This window comes from Accipiter gentilis, chromosome 1 (assembly GCF_929443795.1).
Source record: "Accipiter gentilis chromosome 1, bAccGen1.1, whole genome shotgun sequence".
Lineage (NCBI taxonomy): Eukaryota > Metazoa > Chordata > Aves > Accipitriformes > Accipitridae > Astur > Astur gentilis.
In genome coordinates this window covers 36,931,748-36,953,713 of record NC_064880.1, presented here as the reverse complement: position 1 = coordinate 36,953,713, position 21,966 = coordinate 36,931,748, and the positions used below count along the sequence as shown (strand labels likewise).

The 21,966-nt window shown below is 65.0% G+C and overlaps 1 protein-coding gene across 1 annotated transcript in view; it reads left to right on the top strand.

The window, feature by feature from the left end:
• Window positions 1-1,439: 1,439 nt before the first annotated feature.
• ASIC4 (acid sensing ion channel subunit family member 4) overlaps window positions 1,440-21,966 on the top strand; it is a 30,152-nt gene continuing 9,625 nt past the window's right edge. The window contains exon 1 of the mRNA XM_049810080.1: window positions 1,440-2,622. Coding sequence (XP_049666037.1) covers window positions 2,047-2,622 — 576 coding nt within the window. The 5' untranslated portion in view covers window positions 1,440-2,046. The remainder of the gene's footprint in view (window positions 2,623-21,966) is intronic.

Here is a 21,966-nt window from a genome sequence, read left to right as displayed (position 1 = left end):
CGGCGCAGTCCCCGGGGAGAGGCGAGGCCTCTTGTCAAGCTCATGGGCGGCTGTCTCATCACTTGTCCTCCAGGGACCCCGGCTTCCCAGCCAGGCACGCACTTCCCCAGCGGAGCCACATCTCCGGGGGGAGGTAGAGGGGGTGCCTGGTGCTGGGCTTGTTCTGGAGGCAGGGAGCTGGTGTTTCCCCCACCGCTGTGCCACTGGGCAGGGTCGCAGAGGGTTGCTTGACTTGTGGGTGAGGGGTCGGGCTCAGCCTTTCTAGCAGAGCTAACCCTCTGTCACCAGCTGGGGAAACTGAGGCAGGGAGCTAGGAGAGATCAGGACTTGCTGGCGGAAGGGGCTGTGCGTGGGGAGCAGCCAGATCGAGGTGGCGAGTGGCTCTGTGGTCGGTGCCGCAGGGTGAACCCGAAACCTCATCACAGCTCTGGTCCCGCTGAGCAATGAAGGTAGAGCCCTGCTGCTGTGGGCAGGATGGGGCAGGAGGACACCCTGCTTCCCCCAGTGCTGCCACGGGAGCCGAGTCCTGCGTGGGGCTGTGCGCAGGGGTGGGTGCGAGTGTGCCGTGGAGGGAGCAGAGCCAGACCCGAGGAGGGGCAGGGGCTCAGCAGGGCAGGAGAGGGTGAGGGTGACCCCGGCTCAGCCTTTCTATCAGAGCCGGTCACTGCCTGCGGTGACCCCCACTTCTCGCGCGCTGCCGTGGGGAAACGCGGAGCCCAGCGCGCAGCACAAAGCGGGCTGGGGGGCAGAAATGAAGAAGCTGGGGGAGCCCAGCCCGGGCGCACAGCAAGCGCAGCGGGGAAGGGGGCGGCGGACACGGAGGGGTGGCCGGCGGTGCTGCCACCCTCCCGGCTCCGGGGCACCGAGGAGCACGGGACCCCCATGCACCCTCGGCGCCCCGTCGTCAGCCCCGCTCCGGCGGCGGCTTGCCGGCCGGGTCTCGGCGGGGCCGGGGCCGGCACCGGCACCGGCACCGGCACCGGGACCGCGACCGCGACCGCGACCGCGACCGACGGGGCTCGGCGCCCGCCGACTTAGGGCGCGGCGGGCCGTGGCAGGGAGGCGGTTAACGGCCAGGGAGCCGCCGAGGCAGGAGGAGTCCGCAGGCGGGCGAGCAGGAGGGGGCCGCCGGGCGAGCTGCCCGCAGGCTGCCCGCCCCCGCCGAGCCGCGCCGCGCCGCGCCGAGCCGAGCCGCGCTCTGCCCCGGGGCGCACGGGCCGGCGGGGCACGGCGGGGCGAGGCGGCCAGCGCGGCGGTGGCGGCGGCGGCGGCGGCGGCGGCGGCGGCGGCGGCAGCGGCGGCGGCGGCGGGGGGCAGGCTCCGTGCCCCGCCCGCCTCGGCACGGCACGGCACGGCACGGCACGGCTCGGCTCGGCTCGGCTCGGCATCGCACGGCGGGGCGCGGAGCAGAGCGGCGCGGCTCGGCATCGCACGGCGCGGCTCGGCGCGGCTCCGTTCCGCTTGGCACGGCACGGCACGGCTCGGTACGGCTCCGGCAGCTCCCGAGCCATTCAAACAAGTGGCTCCGGCAGCACTTGGGAGCCGGGGCTGGGGAGAGGGCACAGCGCGGCTCCCTGCCCCGGAGGCGCCGGGGCCCTTCACGCTGCCTCTTTTCTCTGGCGCTCGCTCTTTATTTGACGATGAAATAATGTTGACATGTCTTGAATTATTAAGTATTCCCTGGATTTTATTAGCACATGATGCCTAAATGCTGCCTGTATCTGCTGGGGTCTTAACCAGAGAGGAGCGAAGGAGAGAGGCAGAGAGACAGAGCGAGGGAGAGGAGAGAGAGGGGTTTTTGACAGCTGTATTTGTGCTGATAAGCGAAGGCACAAGGAGACGATCGACTAGTGAGACAAGAGGGAAGCGGCGGCTCGGAGCTGCTGAGAGGGGCTGCGCTTCCCTCCCGAGACGGCTCGGCCCTCCCGGCGCCGTGCTGGGGCTTGGGGGGGACCCGAGCCCCCTCCCAGCGCCTGGCCGGGCTCTCGGCCGGTGCCCGTGCCGGGGGGCAGCTCGCTGGCTGGGCACGCCGGCCGCGCGGGGCAGATGCCGATTGAGATCGTGTGTAAAATCAAATTTGCCGAGGAGGATGAGAAGCAGAAGGAGAAAGAAGAAGGGGATAAGGAGAGCCTGATCGAGGAGCCCGCCCGGCCCCGCTCCCGGGACCTGGCCGCCTTCGCCAGCGCCAGCACGCTGCACGGCCTGGGACACATCTGCCGGTCGGGGCGGCTGGGTGTGCGCCAGACCCTCTGGGCGTTCGCCTTCCTGGCCTCGCTCGCCTTCTTCCTCTACCAGGCGGCCAAGTCAGCGCTGCTCTACCTGGAGCACCCCCACGTCATGGCCCTGGACGAGGAGGCCATCCGCGAGATGGTCTTCCCCGCCATTACCATCTGCAACATCAATCGCTACCGCCACTCGGCGCTCACCGACGCTGACATCTTCCACTTGGCCAACATGACCGGGCTGCCCCCCAAGGACCGGGACGGCCACAAGGCCACAGACCTGCTCTACCCCGACCCCGACATGGCTGACATCGTCAACCGCACCGGCCACCAGCTTGACGACATGCTCAAGAGCTGCAACTTCAGCGGCGAGAACTGCTCATCCCGCGATTTCACTGTGGTGAGTGCGCGCCTGGCTCAGCTTCCCCGGGGGCCCCAGCCGGCATGGGGGCACCCACCTGGCCGTGCCTTGCCAGAGCAGGGCTCCTGGCTCGCTCCGGCTGCTGAAGTTTGCATCTCTCTCTGTTTGAGTTTCCCTCCAAGTTTCACACGGAGAGAGAGAGAGGATCCTGCATGGGAACTCTTGGTAGGGCTCTGCACCACAGAATCGGGCTGCCAGCAGGTCCGTGCCGGAGAGGCTTGCAGGCAGGAGCCAGAGCTGTGGGGGAGCGGGGTTCAGCGGTCCCCGGGGGGGGTGTGCAGTGGGCAGGGGGAAAGCTGTGGTGTAGAGCCCTGCTCCAGCCTGGGCTTCCCCCTGGGTTGAAGTGCTCTGTCACAGGGTGTTTTGCACAGCAAGGGTGGCTGGAGGGATAGGCAGAGACCCCTCTGCACGCAGGGGCAACCTTCCTGTGTTTGGGGGGGTTGGCGCTGGGATGTGTGTGAATCTGGAGGCTGCCAGCATTGCACACGCACATGTGTGCACGCACACATGCCGAGCAGCTCCACTCCGGAGGCACGGCTACAGCTGGGCGAGCGGGGGGCTGCCGGGGGCTGCCCGCTCGCTGCCCGCTCGCTGCCCGGGGCTTGCCGTCAGGGCCTCCTCGCCAGCAGCTCCCTGCCTGCCCAGGCAGCGAGCTCCCGGCCGGGTGCCTCCAGCGTGCAGCTCTTGCTAATATTGAGCCTGGAATCACAAATCCTCGCTGTGGTTTGGGAAAATAAATGTGCTGAACGGGCGGAATACCTGATGGGACCCTTTTCAGACCGTAATGACTCTGGAAATGAGCCGCCTCTCTCCTACGGCTGCCAGGGGCTACTGCTCGGCTGGCTTGATACGCTCCCAGGAGCAGCGCTGCCAGCCGGAGCCTGCTCTGCACTGGGGAGGGGGATGCGATGCCATGGGCTGTGCAGGATGCTGGGGGGGGGGTAGAGAAGGCTCCGTGGGGCTAGAAATGGCTGATGCAGCATGTCCTGTTTCACTTTGTGCCCATCGATACAATGCCTGCTTGCCGCACAGGGTGATGCTGTCCCTGGGAAAGCATCATTTCGGGGCGGGGGGGGGGGGGATACGACTACCCTGTGCAGGGGGCTGGCATGGAGCACTGCAACGGAGTGGGAAGGAGCAGGGGGCAGTGGGGGGGCAACCCCACTCCTCCCGGGGTTTTGCTGAGCTTTGTGCCTGCTTTACGCCAGCTGCCTGAGTTTGCCGGGGAGAAGTGCGGTTCAGCAGGGCTGGGAGCAGGGAGCTTTGGTGCTGGACAGTCCTGCACGTGGCTCAGCCACGCTGGCTCCAGCCCCGGGGTCCTCCTGGGGGAGCCTGCACAGTTTTGGCTTGTGGGGGAGGCAGCGAGCCCAGCCTTGTGCCGGGCAGTGGCACGGCATGGCAATGGGATTTGACGTGTGCTGAGCTGCGCTGTGAGGCTGGCAGGGTAGAGCTCAGGCGAATGGGGCTGGGTACAAGCTTCCCGCAGCGTGGACATGGTGTGTGGTGTGCGCCGTGCTGCGTGGCAGCAGAGGGTGACTGCCAAGACAGTCACTGGGACCCGGTTTCTCAGCGGGTGGCCGTGCAGGACTAGCTGACCTGCCTGCCTCAGCTGCTTACGGATCCACCCTGGGGATGCTCAGGCAGCTAGGCTCTGGTGTGCCGGCACCCTGCACTGGAGCAGTCTTCAGGCATGAGGATGGTTAGTGCCAGCTGACCCCCGGCTCATGGCCCAAAGAAGGGGAGCCCAAGACTCCTGCAGCCTGCACCCCCCCCATCTGCAGCTCAGCCCTCCAGCCTGGCCTTTGAGGTATCAGGGGCTGTCAGCAGAAAGGGGCATCCCTGTCACCTCTTGCTTGCATGGAGCAAAGGGGTGAACCTGGGGCAGGAGAGGCTGCAGGACATGGGTGTGGGGAGGAATGGGGGAAGATGTGACCTCAGTCTGTCACATACCATGTCCCAAAGCCTTGCCAGGCAGCAGTGGGACTTGTCGAGGCATCACACTGTTTGCAGCTGGAGCTTCCTACTCCCGTTCCCCGAGCCGAATCGGTCCCTCGTGCCTCCTGGGAATGACTGAAACACAGAGCGAGCTGCTTGGCAGGCAGGGTGAGTCCCAGCTGTGATGTGCGGGCCTGGGTGCTCCCGTGCCTTCCAGCTGTGGGGCCGACGCAGGGGCACCCGGGCTGCCCTGCACCCAGCCATCATGCAGCGGGGAGCTCCAGGCTTCATCGGTCCCAGTCCTGGGTCCCCATGTGTGCCTTTATGTTCAGAAAGCTCTGGTACCCCCGCTCCAGTGGGTGGATACCTGAGTCACAGTATGTCCCAGCACTGACGGAGGACTCTCAGACTGCTGCACATCCCAGTGGGTCAAATGGCCTGGGGTCCCAGGGCTCCCAGCCCATGGCGAGCAGCCCCTGGAGCAGAGGTCGTGTCCCCAGGGATGCCATAGAAGGGAAGGAGTTTTTCCTGCAGCCATGCTTGGAGGAGTGCTGGAGTCCTTCCTTCTCTCTGGGCACGAGGTGGATTTCCTCCAGATGCTGGAAGTTTTACAGCACGAGGGTGGCCAAGCTGTGGGGTCGCCGGCGGCTGGCTGCCTGTTCGGGAGCAGGAGCAGTGCCGAGACTGGAGCGTGTCCCCTCGCGCTGCCGCTTGTAGCCTGTGCTCACACGATAAATAACCCGTGCGGATCCTTTAAGTAAGAGCCATGAGTGCTAAATGATCTTCCCCTATTTAACGTCACAAATCCACATTCTTTATGGGATAGCAAATTAAGAAACTGTGGGGAAAAAAAAAAATCCCCAGCGTAAGCATCTTCCGTGTAATAAAGCCCGGCTGGGCTGTAAATCTCCCCAGGCGGCAGGGACAGCCCTGAGCCGCAGCAAGGCTCCCCTGCAGCCCGGCTGACAAATGTGCCCCCTGCGTCGGCTGCCGAAGGACCGTGCCAGAGCCCCGGCGAAGCCTCTTCCGACCCCCCCGATTCACGCCGTGCTCCACAGCTCCCCAGTCCTTGCTTTGCCTGGGGGCGAGGGGCTGGGCTGCCCCTGCTGCTGCCCGGTGCCTGCCGACACGCTGCCCCATGCCTCGGCGAGGGCGGCGGGTGCGGAGCCCTGCCGGCTGGGCGAGTGCAGCTGTGGTGCCAAGGGTGCGAAGCGTGCGGTGCCGGCACGGGAAATCAATAGTGGTTTTTACGTGCTGTTGAGCGGGAGGTTGGGAAGAGACCCCATGGGGCTGGGGCTCAGCTGCAGCAGGTGGCTCGTGCCAGCCCTTGCCCCCGCGCCTGGCACCCCGGTATGGCCACAGCCCGAGCCGGTGCTGGCCACGTCACGGGGCACTGTGGGAAAGGAGAGCCCTCCCAGCGGTGCTTTAGAGACAGGGGGGGCGGGCAGCTGGGGTGCGCAGGGGTCTGGGGGCTACAGCAGGCGGTGGGTGGCGGTGATCCCCCACCCTGGCTGGCAGCAGCATCCCGCCTGCTCGCTGGCAGCGGCTGTGGCAGAAGGCTCCGTTCGTGGCCGGGCGAGAGCCCGGTGCCTTTCTCAAAACCGCGTCCCCTGTCAAAAGCCTTTTGTTTGTGATGTGTGGCTGCCAAAGCCAGTCCTGCCAGGGCTGGAGGTTGGGGGGGAGTGGGGATGTTGCTGACAGCTGGCAGTGCCTCTCGGAGATGGCACCGGCCCCGGCTCTCCAGGCAGGGCCTCCCGCCTACCCGGGACGTGGGTAGTGCGGGGCGTCTCCCCAGCACCCCATGCAGACCCTGGAGGGGAAAGCCCCTGTGCTGAGACAGGGGGAGCATCCTCGGCTGCATCCCACATGCACCCTGAGAGGTCCTGGCTGGGGGGGTGGGCAGGGGCTGTCGCCCCTGCCTCCTCCCAGCAAGGCTCTGCCGCCGTTGCCCCTGCAACCTGCACCGCTCCCGACGCAGGGACTCTCTCTGACCTTTCCGCCAGAACCACACTTAATAAATGTCACATTTTCAGCCTATTTTTATGCTCTATCAGAGCTGGACTCGTTGCTCCTCACCTGCCCTGCCCCGCCTGATGCCTGCTCAGCCCCTGGCGTTCGCCCACCTCATTTCCCCTCTCCCCCTCTGCAGGGCCGAGTGTGACCCGGGGCGCAGGGGGCTTGCCGGGGGCCCCTCAGCATCTCACTGGGCTCCAGGCACTGCAGGACCTGACCTGGATGGGGCACAGAGGGGCTCTGGGGCCAGGCAGTGCTGTACCGGTCCCAACACAGTGTCATCCCCACTGGAGGGTGGTGTGTCTGCGGCTGTGGTAGGTGTCCTGCCATGCATGGCAGGAGGAACTGGCTGGGCTGGGGCTGGTGGTGTCGGTGCCAAGGAGAGCCTGGAGCATCCCTCGCCGATCCTATGCCTGTGAGCTGCTCGGCCGAGCCCAGCCGTGCCCATCTGGGTCACTGCACTCTGCTCACTGGATCCATGTCCTGCAGCCCCAGCCCAGCACCTGAGCCATCTCCCCGGGGGCTCGCAGCCCATCCGGAGTTCCCCATCCTCACAGCCTGGCCACCGTGCTTGCGCATCCCCAGGTCTGTGTCCCAGGTGGTGCAGACACGCCACAGGTTGGTTGCGCTCCTGTCCGGAGCGGCGGCAGCAGCAGCTCCAGTGCTGTTACACATGAGCCACCCGGGCACAGCTCGAGGCGCTGCTTGTGCCAGAAAACGGGGGACTTTAATGCAATTCGTTGCCATTTAATTTTACACAATTCCTGCTGCTTAATCCACTGAGAAATGCTAATTTATACAATTCACGTCTAAAAATAAATGTCAGTCCAGCAGCTCCCAGCAGCGGGTAGTTGCTCCCACCAGCCTCCACCGAAGCCTTGTGCAGGGACCCCAGCCCAGAGCCCACCCTGCTCCTGGCCAGCCAGGCTGCTGCTCCTCGCCCCGTGGTGCCCAGGCTGCAGCAGCATGTAGGTAGATGTCAGGGTAATGAGGATTTGGGGTACCATGGTGGGACAGCGAGGGGTTGGCTGCACCTAGGGGTGTCACTGCAAAGCCCCTCATCACGGTGGCTCTCAGGGCGCCGTGGCAAGGAGACACTGGGTGTCTCGGCAATCTGGCTGTCTTTCAGATGGCTGGGGAGGTGTGAGAGGCACGGGGCTCCCAAGGTGTCTTTGGGACACCCGCTCCCCCATGGCTTCCCCCAGAAAGACAGGCTCAGCCCTGTATGCAGCTGCACCTTAGGCTGCAACTGGGGTGCACAGGATGGGAGGGGGGTCCTGGTGCAAAATGCTGGCATGGGGCCACCTGGCCTGCATGAGGGGTCCAGCCGTGGGTCGGGGCAGCCTCTGCCTGGCTGGCAGGTATTAACTGGTCACAAAGCACCATTAATGAATATGGGAGGGGAGGGAAGTGCGCACCCCTCCTCCCTAGGGAGTGGGGATGCATCATTAGGCCATAAGGAGGCTGCTCTGCAGGGGACAGGGAGCGGGTCGGATCCTGCAGGGACAGGGACCCATGATCGGGAAGAGCCTGTGCTCAGCTCCCCAGACCCCTGGCTCTTGCCCCCAAGCATCTCTATACCCCACTACCCTCCTTCCCAACCCTGCCGGCCCTTGCACCTCGCCTCCGTCACATCCCGTTTCCCACCCCTTTGCTAGGCAGACCCCCATGCCACCCCCATCCAAGTGGGGTGGTACCGGCACCAGCGGTGACACCGGGGAGGGGGTGCCGGGGCAGCAGGGTGGGTGGCGAGGGCCGTGGCCCTGGCTGCTGGCTCCCTGCCGGAGGGGGCCGAGGCGGGGGAACAGGGGGGTGCGGAGGCGACGCGGCGGGGGAGCGGAGATGCTGGAGGAGCCGGCGGCTTTCCCACCGTCTCCCTGATTGAGATCAGATCACCGTGAGCATAAAAAAGCTCTCTTCATAATTATATTTAATGAATTGACTTTAAAAGCTCTTATGCTCTTATCTGGGTAATTTAATATCACACACTTAATAAGCCTGTCTCTGATACGGGGGGGAGCCAGCGGCCAGGACGCCCGCGCCTGGTGTGGCTCCCCAGGGACACAGGACGTGCCATGAGGCTGGTGCCATGTGCCAGGCTGGGTGGATCGGGGGCACCACCATCCCTCAGGGCTGGGGCACCCGTGGGGTGTCTGTGGGGAGGTGCCCCCCCAGCGTTCCTAGCTGCGGAGTGGGGTGGGCGTCTTGGGCAGCTGTGGCAGGGATGGGGCCAGGGCATCCGTGGGGGCTTGGCCCCAGGAGTGGGTGCTTGCTGATGCATGGGGCTGCAGGGCTGTGGGGCTATGGGGCGGTGGGGACACAGGGCTGTGGGGCTGACAGAGTATAGGGTGACTGGCTGGGTGACAGGGAGGTTCATGGGGTGCAGTGTGGCTGGCTGGGCACGGAGCCTCTGGGCACGGGGCAGGGCTGGCTGGGGTGCAGGTGCCCTGTGCCGGCGACGTGGTTGGATGCCCTGTGGCTGGCAGGGCATTGGTGTGACAGCCGTGGCAGGGGTCCCACAGCCAGGCGGCACTGGGGGCAGCCACAAGGCAGAGTGCACCGCGGGTCCCACTGCCATGATGCTGTCGGTACCCTGTGTCCCTCCAGCTCCGGCCACCTGCCTACCTGGGGTAGCCGTCTGGGGTGGCGTGGGGATAAACGAAGGCTTGTCACCATGGTCTCTGCAGCTCTGCCCCCCCCCCCCCAGCTCCTGCGCTGCCAGCCAGGGTGCCGGCTGCCTCCCTGCATGCAGTCATTGCTGCAGCCCCAGCAGGAGTCCTTGGCCCCCCCGCGACCCATCGGTGCGTGCAGGCGGGCGCCTGCGGCGAGCCGGAGGGGCAGGCTCTGCCATATGGAGCCGGGGGCCCTGGGGACTGTGGGAGCCTGTGCAGGGTCTGGGGCTGGGACCCATGTCTCGTGACCGTTGGGGCAGCCCCTGGCATCGCCCGCACCAGGCACTCGTTTGGCAGCAGGGCAGAAAGCCACCGGCCGGGCTCGTGTCCCGCACGCATCAGACCAGGAGCAGCTGGGAGCCGGCCGGTCCCCCCAGCCTGGCACCACGTCCCCGGTCACCCTGTGCCCTCCGGTCCCTGATTTCCAAGTGATGGAGGACGGAGTGGCACCTCCCAGCATCCCTGCCTGCGCTGCCCCGGGACCCGCAGCAGGGATGGGGAGGGTGACGAGGGCAGGGTGCGCGGTGCTGGCCCACGGCCGGCCTTCCCCCCCGGGTGCCGGGGTGCCTGGCGGTGCCGGCTGCCATGCCGGCGCTCGGTGCCAAGGCCGGGAGGGCTGGAAGGGAGGCACGTGCCAAGGCGGCGGAGCGGGGGGGACGAGGATGCAGCTGCCACCTGGCCCTGCCGGGGGGGGGGGGGGGGGCAGCCCCGGGTGGAGCGGGGACCCCGGGCTCCCCGCCGGCGGCGTGGGGCACGGGACAGCCGTGCCGGGTCTCCCGTCGCAGGGGAGCGGCTGGAGCAGGAGGTTTACGGAGCTGCACTAAGTGACGCAAATGGTTTGAAGCCCATAAAGAGAGACGGTTTTATGTAAGACGACTATATAAAGCTCTGCTGTTCTGCCATTGATGAGATATAGGCCTTTATTTATAGAAGGCAATGTTTGCGGTTCGAGCGCTGAAAGCCAGCCAGGGACCCGCAGATAGGGCGTCGAGTCATTTCACATGCAGCTGCCGTCGACACTGTTCACACATTAAAGAAAAAAATTAACAAGTTTGCAGCCAGTCAGGTGGAAAAAACAATAATTGTCAAAAACCGTATTTCCCCCCTTTTCCAATAACAAATAGCTGGAACGCTGCTGGGGAGGTTTGGGCTTGTTCTGGGAAAGGACGGCTGGGAAAGGAGGCTCTGGCCAGGCTGGGGGATGGAGCAGGCGGCGGGAGGCAGCCAGGGGTGGGAGGAGAGCCCAGGCAGGGGATGCAGGCAGGGGCTGCTGCCAGCACCCAGGCGCCTGGCAGGGGGTGGATGCCCCTGCCTGGGCTTTTATATGGCCAGGACTGGAATAACAGGGCCCGCGGGCAGGCATGATGGTGCTGGCAGAGCAGCATGGCAGACCAGCATGGCCATGTGTGCGCTGGGGGCTGGGGAGGGGGGCAAACACGAGGAGCTGAAGGTGCTCGTTGCGCGGGGGGCTGCGGACCAAGCCCCCCTGGGTTTTCCTGCCTGGCCCGGCATTGCCTCTCCCCGCCTGTGCACACAGGGATGCTGTGAGGTTATTTCTTTGCCAGATGTGGCTGGGTTTTTACTGGAGAGCAAGCAGCGAGTCCCTGTGGTCAGAGCGCCCTGCCAAATTTTGTTTCATGCACGAAAGGAGGAAAAACTTCTCGTGATTAATTGTGCAATAGGGGAGAACATGCATCTCTCTAACCTGCTCCTTGCCGGTTGCCGGCCTTTTCTCCCAGGCACTGCCCCGACATCCAGCCCAGGAGGAGGCGGCGAGCTCATCCCCTGGGGATGGGGTGCACGGCAAGGGTGTGAGCGTGGGAGGGTGCCAACACCTCTGCCACGTCCTAACTCTGCAAGGGCTGTGAAGGGAAAGCAAGCCAGCCAGGGCTTCACAACAGGGGAGCAGAGTTTGGCTCGTGCTTGAGCTGCTTCCCTGCAGCTCCCTGCGCCTTTCTGCGGGTGGCTGCCCCCTGCTTACGCTGCAAAACCTTCCCACTGTGCTCTGAGCCGTGCCCCGGTGTGCTGCGCCAGCAGCAGTTACAGGCAGGGTGCTGCCAGCCCCATCCGTTCGCGGCTACATCGCCGTGCCGGCAGAAAACAGAAGGCGAGGATGGCCCTGCTGCTGAGCCGGGACGTGTGGCACAGTGCTGCTGGTCTCGGGTGGGGGGCCTGGGCCTGCACCCCGACCTGCTGGGACTTGAAGCTCCCGTATGTGCCTGTCCTGTCCCCAGGAGGCATCGCTGCCTGCCCAGCCACCCTTGCAGAGGTGGGGAGGGCCCCTCGGCGGAGGAGCCTCTGGCTTGCCGTGCCCCTCTCTGGGCGCAGATGCAAGCCGGAGCATGCTTTGCACCTAAACCGCTGTTAAGCTCGGCTGGAGTCAACAGGTTTTCTTCCAGCAGAACAAAAGGTTTCCTCCTGATTGCAGCGCCGGGAAGGCGAGCGCAGGAGAAGGTGGGGAGTCAGGAAAGCCAGAGGCCGGGAGGACCTGCAGGTGCCATGTCCGGGCAGCACAGGGGTCGGTTGGGGACCCCTCTCTGTGTTGGGGAGCTCAGCTGGGCTGGAGAGCCAGGCTGGCCCCTGCCCATGGTGGCAGGGCAGGCAGGGAGCAGGGGCTGGGGGGACCCACTGGCCCGCTGCCGGGTGCCAGCCCCTGGGATGCGCAGGGTGGGAGGGGAGAGGAGACACAAGCCTGGCCAGAGCAGAGCCCCTGATTAATCACTAACTGCCGGCCCTCCAGCCAGCAGTTCATTAGCTGTTTAATTCCCGGTGCCCGGGGTGCTGGAGGGCTGTGCGGCTCTGATTGAGGTGGCCGCACTCGTCTGGGCAACTGCAATCAGACTGCGGCTCCCCAGCCCCGGGCACAGGCACAATTAGTGGCCATGTCCTCTGTGCTCCCAGGGTGGGTTGGGGAGTGGGTGCTGCAGGTACTGTGGGTGATGCAAGTGCTGCGGGTGCCACAGGCGCTGCAGTTGCTGCAGGTAATGCGGTCAGGCGCGGGTGAGGCACATCAGTGACAGTGGCTGCGGAGGGCTAGCGGGCATCCCCAGGGTCAGGAGACGTGCCCGTGTCTCCTCCTATATCCAGCTGTACCCTGCATGTGCCCGGAGCGTCACAGTCCCCGTGGTGTCACGGGGCTGGGAGCGGCTGTCAGCGGTGTCGGCGGCTGTGGCGAGGCACTGCGCTCGGCTGCACAGGGATATTTTGCCAGGTTGTCATTGCCGAGGGGCAGCGGCCCTGGCACCCCACGCATCCCCGTGCTGTCTCATCCCTCCGCCACCTGCACCTGCACCCACAGGGCTGCAAGGCGAGGGCTGCAGATGGCACCCATGTCCCTGCCTGCACCCTCGTGTCCCTGCTACTACCCCAGGCTTTTTCCTGCCCCAGCTCCTCTTCCTCCCGGGCTGGGGCTCAGCCTGGGTGACCCCTCGGGGGATGGGCTGGGGGTGCTCACCGGGGCCAGGGGAGCGGGGCAGGGGCAGGAGGGAATTTGGTGCCCCCAGAGAGCAAGGCACCGGCCGTGCATGCTGCCCATAAACCTCATACCCCATCCTGGGCATGCGGAGGTGGGCACCGCTGTGCCTCCTGGCTGCAGGGGGGTGTTTGCAGCTCGGCTGCCCCCCGTTGCCCTCCAAACCCTGCCGTGCCCTTCAATCCCAAGCTGCCGTCCCTACTATTTCCTCGCAGGCTGGGGAGGGAGGGAGGAACCGAGCCGCAGAGGGAAGCGTCTCCATCTGTCTTCAATGCTCCAGCGGCTGGAGCGGGGCAGGGCGGGAGCCTGCGGGTGTCCCTGCTGCGGGGGGCGGTGGGGCGAGCAGGGATGGGGTGCATGTGGGGGCAAGCTGGGGGCCTCACTGGGGCTGTGACCCCCGCAGAAGAGGCAGGGCCAACCCAGCATCTGCTGCTGCTGCCCCCGGGAAGGACACGGAGCAGCCTGCCTTCCCAGGCAGCGTGTGACTGAGGGCACTATGCAAATCCAGCTGAGATTGATGCAAGTATTAATTATGTCCCAGTGTCTCAGCTCCCACCCGGCCAGGCAGGGCGCAGGGTGCCACGGCTGCTCGCGCAAGAGAGTCGGGTTTGCGCTGGCAGTGTCCCCTACACATGTCCCCTGGGTCCCCAGCCTGCTCCATCACCCCGCTGCGCAGCGTGCTGTGCCGTGCCAGGCCAGCCCTGCTCTCCCAGCCCCGTGGCACTGCCTGGCCCGGGGGGCGAAGCCATCACTGAACGGGAAGGCGAGTGGTCCGACACAGGAACAGCGTGAGTGCTGTCAAGCAGCCTGGTATGCCCAGCTCTGAGGTCCTGCTAATCAGAGAGTGTCTGCAATTACATGTGCTAATTACAGGCAGAGGTTCACAGAGATTCCTGCCCTGCTGGCACTGCGCTGGTCTCAGCGGGGTGTGTTGCTCCTGCACGAGGACAGGAGTGGATAACCAGGGCTGCTCAGCTGGCTCTCCCTGCCCAGGCACGGTATATGACAGCCAGGCCCCCTGCCCAGCCCCATCCCATCCCATATCAATCTCCATCCCATCCTATCACCATCTCAATCCCCATTCCATTCCATCCCATCTCAATGTCCATCCCATCCCATTGCATCTCAATCTCCATCCCACCCCATCCCGTGCTGCGCATGGTGTGTGGTGCCGTCCTCAGAGACGCCACACATGTGGCTGTGACAGCCACTCCGTCCCTGAGCACCTGCCTGATCCCATCTCGGTGGAGTTGCTTTTCAAAGGGAGTTTTTCAGGCTCTGACCCCCCTGCGCTGCTGCCACTCTGACATCCTGTTTCCTTATCGCCTGACATGACCTTAATTAACTCCCCAGGCTGATAACACTCTGGGCTTCTCCTCCAGGAGCTGTATCTCGGCATTGTGTCCTGCCTCACCCGCTCAGGAACCGCTGCAGAGACTGCGCAGACAGTCTGGAGCAAGGGATAGAGGGGACTGCATGGAGCAGGCAGGGCAGGGTAGTGATAGCTGGGGACACTGGGGTGACGTGGAGGGGATGGGGCAGTACTGGAGGGGGTGGGTTGGTGCTGCGTTGAGGGTTGCAGGGGAGATGCTGACCAGGTGGAGATGGCTGTCCTGGTTCAGAGGTGGGGTTGAGGGCAGGAGCGGGGGCTGTGCCGATGCCCAGGGCAGGGTGGTGCTGGCAGCGGTGCCCGTGGCAGGAGCATCTGTCCCAGGCAGGCAGAGGTGCTGTGCAGCAGCATGGAGGGGTCCTGGCTCTTCTCGTGCCGCTGCAGGCAGGGCACAGGGGCTGCTCAGCTGGCCAGAGCCGGGAGCTGGGGTGGGGGGCTCGGGAGGCTGAGCCATCCCACCCAGCCGCCCCTCTGCCTCTAGCCCGGGCAGATTGAAATGCCAGCACCAATGACTTTTGTAGCCACTTTATCTCTCACACTCGGCAAATATTGGCAGAGGGGAGATGATTCAATAGCGAGGTTTGCAGATGGGAATCTTGGTGTGTGATCCCACCGGCTCCGTGCTGTGCAGCAGCCCCGCTGCCTCTGCAGCAGCTGCCGCTCTCTGGGGTCGAGCCTGGTACGGGCACAGCCCGGGGCCAGCAAGGCTGCTCCCAGCACCTTCTCCCCACGGACCGGTTCCCAGCAAGGCACTAGTCTGAGCTTCACTGTGCTGCAGCTCACGTCTCCAGCACAGGCAGCTTGGGCCCTGGAGCAGGGTCCCTGCTGGGGGGTCCTGTCACTCAAATGCCACCAGACCTGTAGGCAGCTCTGCCCTGGCAGCATCCAGGGCGATGGCATGAGCTCTGCAAAAAGCAAAGGGTGCAAAATGCCCTCAGCCGGTCTCCTCCTGGCTTGCAGCCACACAGCCCTCCTCCCCACAGCTCCTAGTCCCCAAAACCTTAGTCCTGCCCGTGTCAGGTGCTCAGGTCCCATCCCCAGACCCCCATCCCAGGCAGCAGGTAGGATGGAGGGCCAGTTGTTCCTGGGGCATTTGTGGCCAGGGTTCAGTTCATCCCCTCTGCTGAAGCTGCCTGCAGATGCAGTGGGAATTGCATTTTCCTGAAGCTGGCCATGCAGTGGAGACCGTGGGCATTATGGAAAGTGTGTACAGATACTGCTGTTCACAGCACGTGATGTATGGGCTGCTGCAGACAACACACGGTCCTGGGAACGCGGCACTGGCTCGGAGCAGGGGGAAGAGGAGATGGTCTGAAGGACAGAGGAGTTGGGACCTACCAGTGCTGCGCCCCAGTGTGTGGGAGGCAAAGGGGGAAGGAGTCCTCCAGCTGCAGGGGCAGGTTGTCCCATCCCGTCCCGTCCCATCCCATCCCATCCCATCCCATCCCATCCCTGCCAGGACAAGTCCCTGCTCCCATAGCAAGCCCTGGGACCTGGGAGGAGCCAGGGGGGACTGGGGAGCTCCTGCAGATGCTGAGGACGAGCACAAAGGCAATGTGGCCCAAGCATCCAGGAGGGGCAGGCACCCCCGGAGTCCTGAGCTCCCCCAGCCTATTGCCACCTGCGTGGCGAGCAGAGGATGGGGATACAGGGATATGGGGATACGGGCCATGGGGTTGTCCCTGCCCACTGGTGCCCGTGCCTCCTGCCCTCCCTGGAAGCCCCAAGGAGGGAGCCCCTGCCAACGCTGGGGCACGGGGGCTCTGTCGATCAGCCCCTCCGCCCAGGAGCGCGCAGGCTGGGGAAAGCCAACCCCTATCATGTTTGTTCCATTGATTTAGCGCCGCGGAGAGGGTTTAATCAGCCTTTAGCCTGCACGCTCCAGCATTAAGAACAAATCCATTAGCCACGAGATAACCACAAAGGGTAGCGCTGAGGCTGGATGAGGTCCCAGCGCCTTCAAGATGCAAATTGGCAATCAAAGATCAAAGCCGCGCAGCTCCCTAATCTCTACTAAAAGGGCTCAGCTATTAACGAGCCCTTTCCCGCTGGGCTGTGATCACCCCACTTCACTTGGGCTCCCGATGTGCTGGCGGGTTACACCATCACCCCAACCAGCCCCCCAGTGCCTGTGGCCCCCCCGAGCTGGCCCTGGGGAGGAGGGTGCAGCCAGGGTTCAGGCTGTTTGCATGTTGTTTCCTTCAGTTCTCACGTGCTGGGGTCAAATTCGTGTTGGCAGAGAGCGGAGCCCCCAGCATCATCTGGGGGTCAGCGGCTGGAGGGAGGAGAAGGGGAAGAGGCGGGAGCCAGGGTGGAGCAGGGCGGTGGTGGAGCTGTGCAGGGCTTATGTGGTGACTTTGGGGACAAGGGGGGATGCTGGCAGGTGGCTCCCCTCCCACTGCTCAGGGATTTAGCCTGGTTCAGCCCCTGGCTGGCTGCACCAGGTGGCTCAGGGCAATCCCTGCTGGCCCCAGGGAAATCAGTGCTGGGGAGTGTGGCGCGAGGGGGGCAGGCAGCAGGGCGTGGGTGAGGGACCAGGGCAGAGCAGGGTGCCTTGGAGCCAAATTCCCATTTGGGGGTATTCCTGCCGACCCCACGTCACTCTGGGGCGGGGGGTGCACAAAGCCCCGGCTCCCATAGCTGCCCTGCCAGCTCCCGCATGGCGCTGGGGTCAGTCTGCAGGTTGGGGGGCTTCCCCCTGCTCCCTGCCCGGGCCATCCCACCTGCAGAGGCTCCATGCACTGCCACCCCGGCAGCCCCTGGAGTCCCGACCACCCCGCACCACACAGGAGAGCCGTGAAGCCGCTGAGCCGTGACAGGAGCCGTGTTGCCAGCACCATCAGCAAATCTCTGGCAGCACAGCTGTGTGCTCCGCTCAGCCTGGTCTGGCTCGGGGACCAGCATCCCCCTGCATCCCGCTGCGAGGGTGAGGGACAGGTGGGCAGGGGACCCATCGGCCCCGGCAGCGGGGAGCAGAGGGCCATGTCCGGCTCTCCTCTGTCCGGGGACCTGCTCTGCCGGTGGCCGCTTGGCGAGGTGCCGCTCGCGGGTCTCACGGCACCCCCAGGCAGGCAGCACAGCCTTGCAAGAGGAACAGGCAGCGAGGCGCTGGCAGCACCTCAGCCAGGGTGACAATAAATCTTATCAGTGTAAACCCATCTGTAGGCAGCGGGATAACCCCCGTGACAACCCGGCTAGCGCGGAGGCTTCATCTGCACCGTGTCAGTGCTGCGGATTTACTGATAAATGCCACGGCTGGAGGGACCGTGTCTGTGCCGGCACCTGCTGGCTCCCGGGAGGTGGCCCCCCCGCTCCGCTCCTGCCCACCCCCGCCCTGCGGCCGCGGGAGCTGCCAGGGCCGGGCCGGGGGTGACCCAGCAACATCGGCCACGGTGTGCCTGGTGGGATGAGGAGACAGAGCGGAGCTGGTTTGGCATCTGGCAGGGAAGCTCCTGGATAGGTGAGGAGGGAGGGAGGGAGGGAGGGAGGGGGACACGCAGGACGAGGCGGCGTTGCCCTGCCTGCTGTCCTGGCCCTGCCGTGTCGTACAGGCACCGTGCCACAGAGCCCCGCGTCCTCCATCCACCCCCGGGGACGCGGGCATCGCGCAGGCTGGACCGCCAGAGCACGTGTCCGCGGGGGCAAAGGCCAGGAAAAGCGCGTGCGCGTGCGCGGCCCTGGCAGCGTGTCCCCGAGGCCGCGCGACGGCGCCCGGCGCGAGACGCCGCGCTCCGTGGGTGCAGTCTGCGTGCGCGTCCCTCCACGCGCGTCTCCCCGGGCGGCCGCCCGGCTCCGGCTGGGCGGCGGCGTGGCGGGGAGGGGGGGGATGCGTGTGTGCCGAGCGTGGGGTGCCGGCCTGCGCCCGCCAGCGCGGTGGGCCCGGCGGCGGCTGCCGAGCGAGACGGGCTGGCAGCAGCCGCTGCCCCAGGCCTGCGCTCCCCGGCTCAGCTCTTACATCTCCTGGCGGCGCGGCCCGCGCAGCCGTGGGAGCAGTAATGAGATGGAGCAGCAGAAGGACGGCGAGATAAGGCTGCCTGCGCTGCCCCAGCAGATTAAACGCTGGGATTAAGCAGGCGGTGCCAGCTCTGCTGCCTTTTTATCTCGCTGCTTCTCCCCTCTTATTCTCCCGCAGTCGATAGTGAACGGTCTCCGAGCTGTCAGCAAAGGAAATTGCTTGTTAACCCTTTGGGGACGGGAGGCGCAGCGCTGCCTTGCTTTCAAAGAGAAGCGGTCCCCGGGGACGGCGCTGCCCGGGGAGCTCTGCCCGCGCCGGGCAGGAGAGCGGCGGGGACTGCGGTGCTGGGCGCTGCCCCCACGCGGTGCCCCCGCATGCGAAGGGGAGCGAGGCAGGGCCGGGGGCACCCGGGCTCGGCTGCCGCCCCTCCGCCGAAAGCCACCGGCATCCAAGCAGCGCCGGGCGGGGGCTCTGGCGTACCTGCGAGGCAGGGGACTGGGGTCCCTGCGGGGTGACGGCGGGCAGAGAGCGGAGGCTGCCTGAGCTCCACGAAGGAGCCCCCGGGACCCTGCGTACCCCGCTTTCGGGTACCCTCGATGTTCCCCCTTGCCTCCAGCCTGCAGGACGGAGGGGCTCAGCGCCACACCTCTGCGTGAAACCACGGGGCTGGGGCTCCTTCCCTGGTCCTGGGGCCAAGTGCCACGGACCAGCTGTGTCCGCGCACCACCGCGCATGGCGCTGGGTCTCCTCGGCTGCCGAGAGGAGCCCGCTGCCCAAAACCATAATTGTTGCTCTCTGTGTATGTATGTGTTTTGTTGGATTTGCAGAAGCGAGGCTGAGCTGCAGCCCATCCCAAAGCTTATCCGTAGCGTGCTGTGCTGCGTGCCCGGGGGCGGCGTGCCCGGCGTGGGGGGTGTCTGAGGATGGGAAGCCGGCTGGAGAGCGCCGGAGGGTGCACAGAGTGATGGCGGGATTGCTGCTCAGCACAGTCAAAACCCAGGCCGGGGAGCGTGTTAGCAGCTTGGCAAGTTCATGCTGGCATGTTTGGGGGTGCAGCTTTGGTGCACCTTTCCCATGAGGACCCTGAGCACCTCCTGGCTCTGCCCCACGGCTTTCCTCATCTCCCTCCCAGGGGAAGCAGGAGGCAGAAACATGGGGCAGAAGCCTCCCGCAGCCCCAGCACCTGACCCACGTGCCCAGCGAGAGACCAGGGTAAGCAGGCAGCACGCTTAACATCTCAGAGAGGTTTGCTGGCTGCCGACAGGCTGAAGTGGGCTTCCCCAGCTCCTGCCCCCCTGCCTCTCTGCAGCATTGCCCTGCACTACAGCACGCCTCCCCCCTCTACCAGCAGCCCTGGCACTTCATCTTCTGAAATTAATTCCCTTGATGTTGGGTCCTTAACCTGCCCAGGTGACCCTTTTGGTGGATGCTTTAAAGTGCTTAGTGCAAGCAAACCGTATGAAAGCACAAGCCACCAGGAGATTTGCAGGGAGCAGTTTAGCCCCAGCCAGGGCAGTGGTCCTGGCCTGGGTGGGACGCTGCCCCGCGGCTGCTGTGGGGTGGAGAGGGCAGAGCCACACGTCTGTGTGGGCCGAGGATCTTGCCGGAGCATTGTGCGAGCCCTGGGCAGCTGGGGCTGAGGACGCTGCTGGGGAGCTGGAGCAGATGCCGTGCCAGGCAGCCGGGCTGCGCAGGCGAGCAGAGCCTGAATCGGGAGAGGAAACCAGAAGCAATTGGCACGTGTGGGCTGGCAGGCTGGAGGCTGCGAGGGGATGGGATTGCTGTTTATAAATACATCAAGGGAGTAAACACAAGGGAGGGAAGAGAGCTATTTAAGCTAAGGGACAATGCTGGCACGAGAACAAATGGTACAAACTGGCCATGAATAAATTTAGGTTGGAAATGAGAAGCTGGGTGAGATTCTGGGATGAATTCCCCCCAGGAGCGGCAGAAGGGGAAAGCACAACTTTGCAATGGAACTTGCTCTGCTATCAGAGGAAGCTGTGTGCTGCTGTGCCTGCGCCGTGGGGTCAAGAGGTCAGGACCTGGGATCCCCATCCCCTCGCCTCTGTGTCACAGCCACCCTGGCTCCATGTGGCACCCACGGCACAGCCTCCTCTGGTTCCTGGCTTGGCCAATGCAGGACTCCTGAAGCAATGGCTTGCAGGGAGAGCTCCTTCCCTGGCACACGAGTCTGGGTGTGCTGTCACAGATGCTGCTCCTGAAAGCAGGATGGTGCCAATGTCCCCCTGCTTTACTGATGTCACTGGCAGTGCTGGGGCAGATGCGCTGGGAAGGTGTCCTGGCCCATGTGCATGGTGCATCCCTCTGCCATGCATTGTATCCCCATGCTCCTGACCCACCAGGAGCACAGAGCCCTGGTCCGGATCCTGCCCGCTCCTGGGGGATCACTGGACTGCACACTGGCACCAGTGCAGCATCCTGGTGGTGACCTGCTCACCCTGCCCAGCGCTGGGGCTCGGGTGCCTCTTGCCGCTCTGCCCGGCTGGCGGCGCAGCCCGCAGCACAGCTGAGCACTTGGTATTCCGGCAGCGAGCCTGCTTGGCACGAGAGGGGTTCTGCCAGCCCCGTGTGCCCACGTCTCCGCTGCTGGCTCAGGCCTGGCCAAGGGGGCTCAGCTGGCACAGACTGCCCTGTGGCGCAGCAAGAGGCACATCTGCAGTGGCAGGAGGGGTCCCGGCCTCTCTGGAATGTGTCTGCAGCATCCCTCGGCCCCCCTGCCACCCTGCTGCTCTCCCTTCTCCTGGGAAAGCAGGTCAGGGCACCACAGAGAATGCTCCAGAGCTTGGCCCTTCACAGACAGGGGAAACAAGGAGCCCAGCCCAGTGCTGGCGTGCCCTGCTCGGGGCCGAAGGTGCCCTGCTCTGCCAGGAGTGGGGCTGCAGAGCCCAGCGCTCCATGGAGGCAGGAGCCCCGGCCCCCACAAACAAGGCTGCATCCCGCAGGAGCCATCCTGGCAGCTCTGCATGGGGCAGGGGGCTGCGCCAAGGGGCTGCTGGTGTGGGTGATGGTTGTACCCCCACCGGAGCTGGGGTCGAGCCAAATTGGCACGATTCCCCAACCCCTCCTGGGAGCAAGGAAGGGAAATGGTGCGACCGTGCGTGAGAGGGGATGTTTGCAGAGGCGAAAACATCCCACTGGCTCAGAAAATTGCTGCAGAATCGGGCTTGAAATGAGTTGAAATTGCTGAATCCAAGCGGATCTCATATCCCAGGCAGTGGCAATGCTGGCGTCAGCGCTGCGGCTTCCCTCCCGGGGCACCCAGGCAGGGCCTGGCCATGCCGCACAGAGGGAGCAGGCTGCTGGGAATGTGTGTGTGTGGGGGCTGCCATGGGGGGGACAGGGGCATGGTGAGGGGCTCTGGCAGAGCTGGGATCCAGGGCCAGGATAGCTGCAGCGGGAGGCAGGAGCAGATCAGGGGACAGCTTACGTGGTTGTGCTGTTGCCCCAGCTCTACTAGTGTCGTCCCAGTTTGGCCCCAGCTCCTGTGCTGTGTTTCCTGGCCAAGCGCATCCCTGTGCCTCCAGCTGCCTGTGCTCACTCAGGAAGCAGCATTTCCAATTTTGGAGGCTGCTTTCCTTTATACCACAGCCCTGCCCATGCTAATTTGCTCTCTGGGCTGGGGTGCTTGGACATCACCCTCAAGGTTATGCCTGGACTGGCATCCCCGCCAAGCCCAGTGTGGACAGCACTCCAGTGTCTTCCCATCCCCCTCATGCCCCAGTGGTGACTGTTCTCAGGGGTGTCTCTATGCTGGGGTGCTCGCTCCTGCATGGTGTGCCCATGCCCAGGGCCTGCCTGCCAGCTGCGTGTCCCAGTGGGGACGTGGGAGCAGGGCTGGGTGCCCCGGGCGTACTGGAGCAGG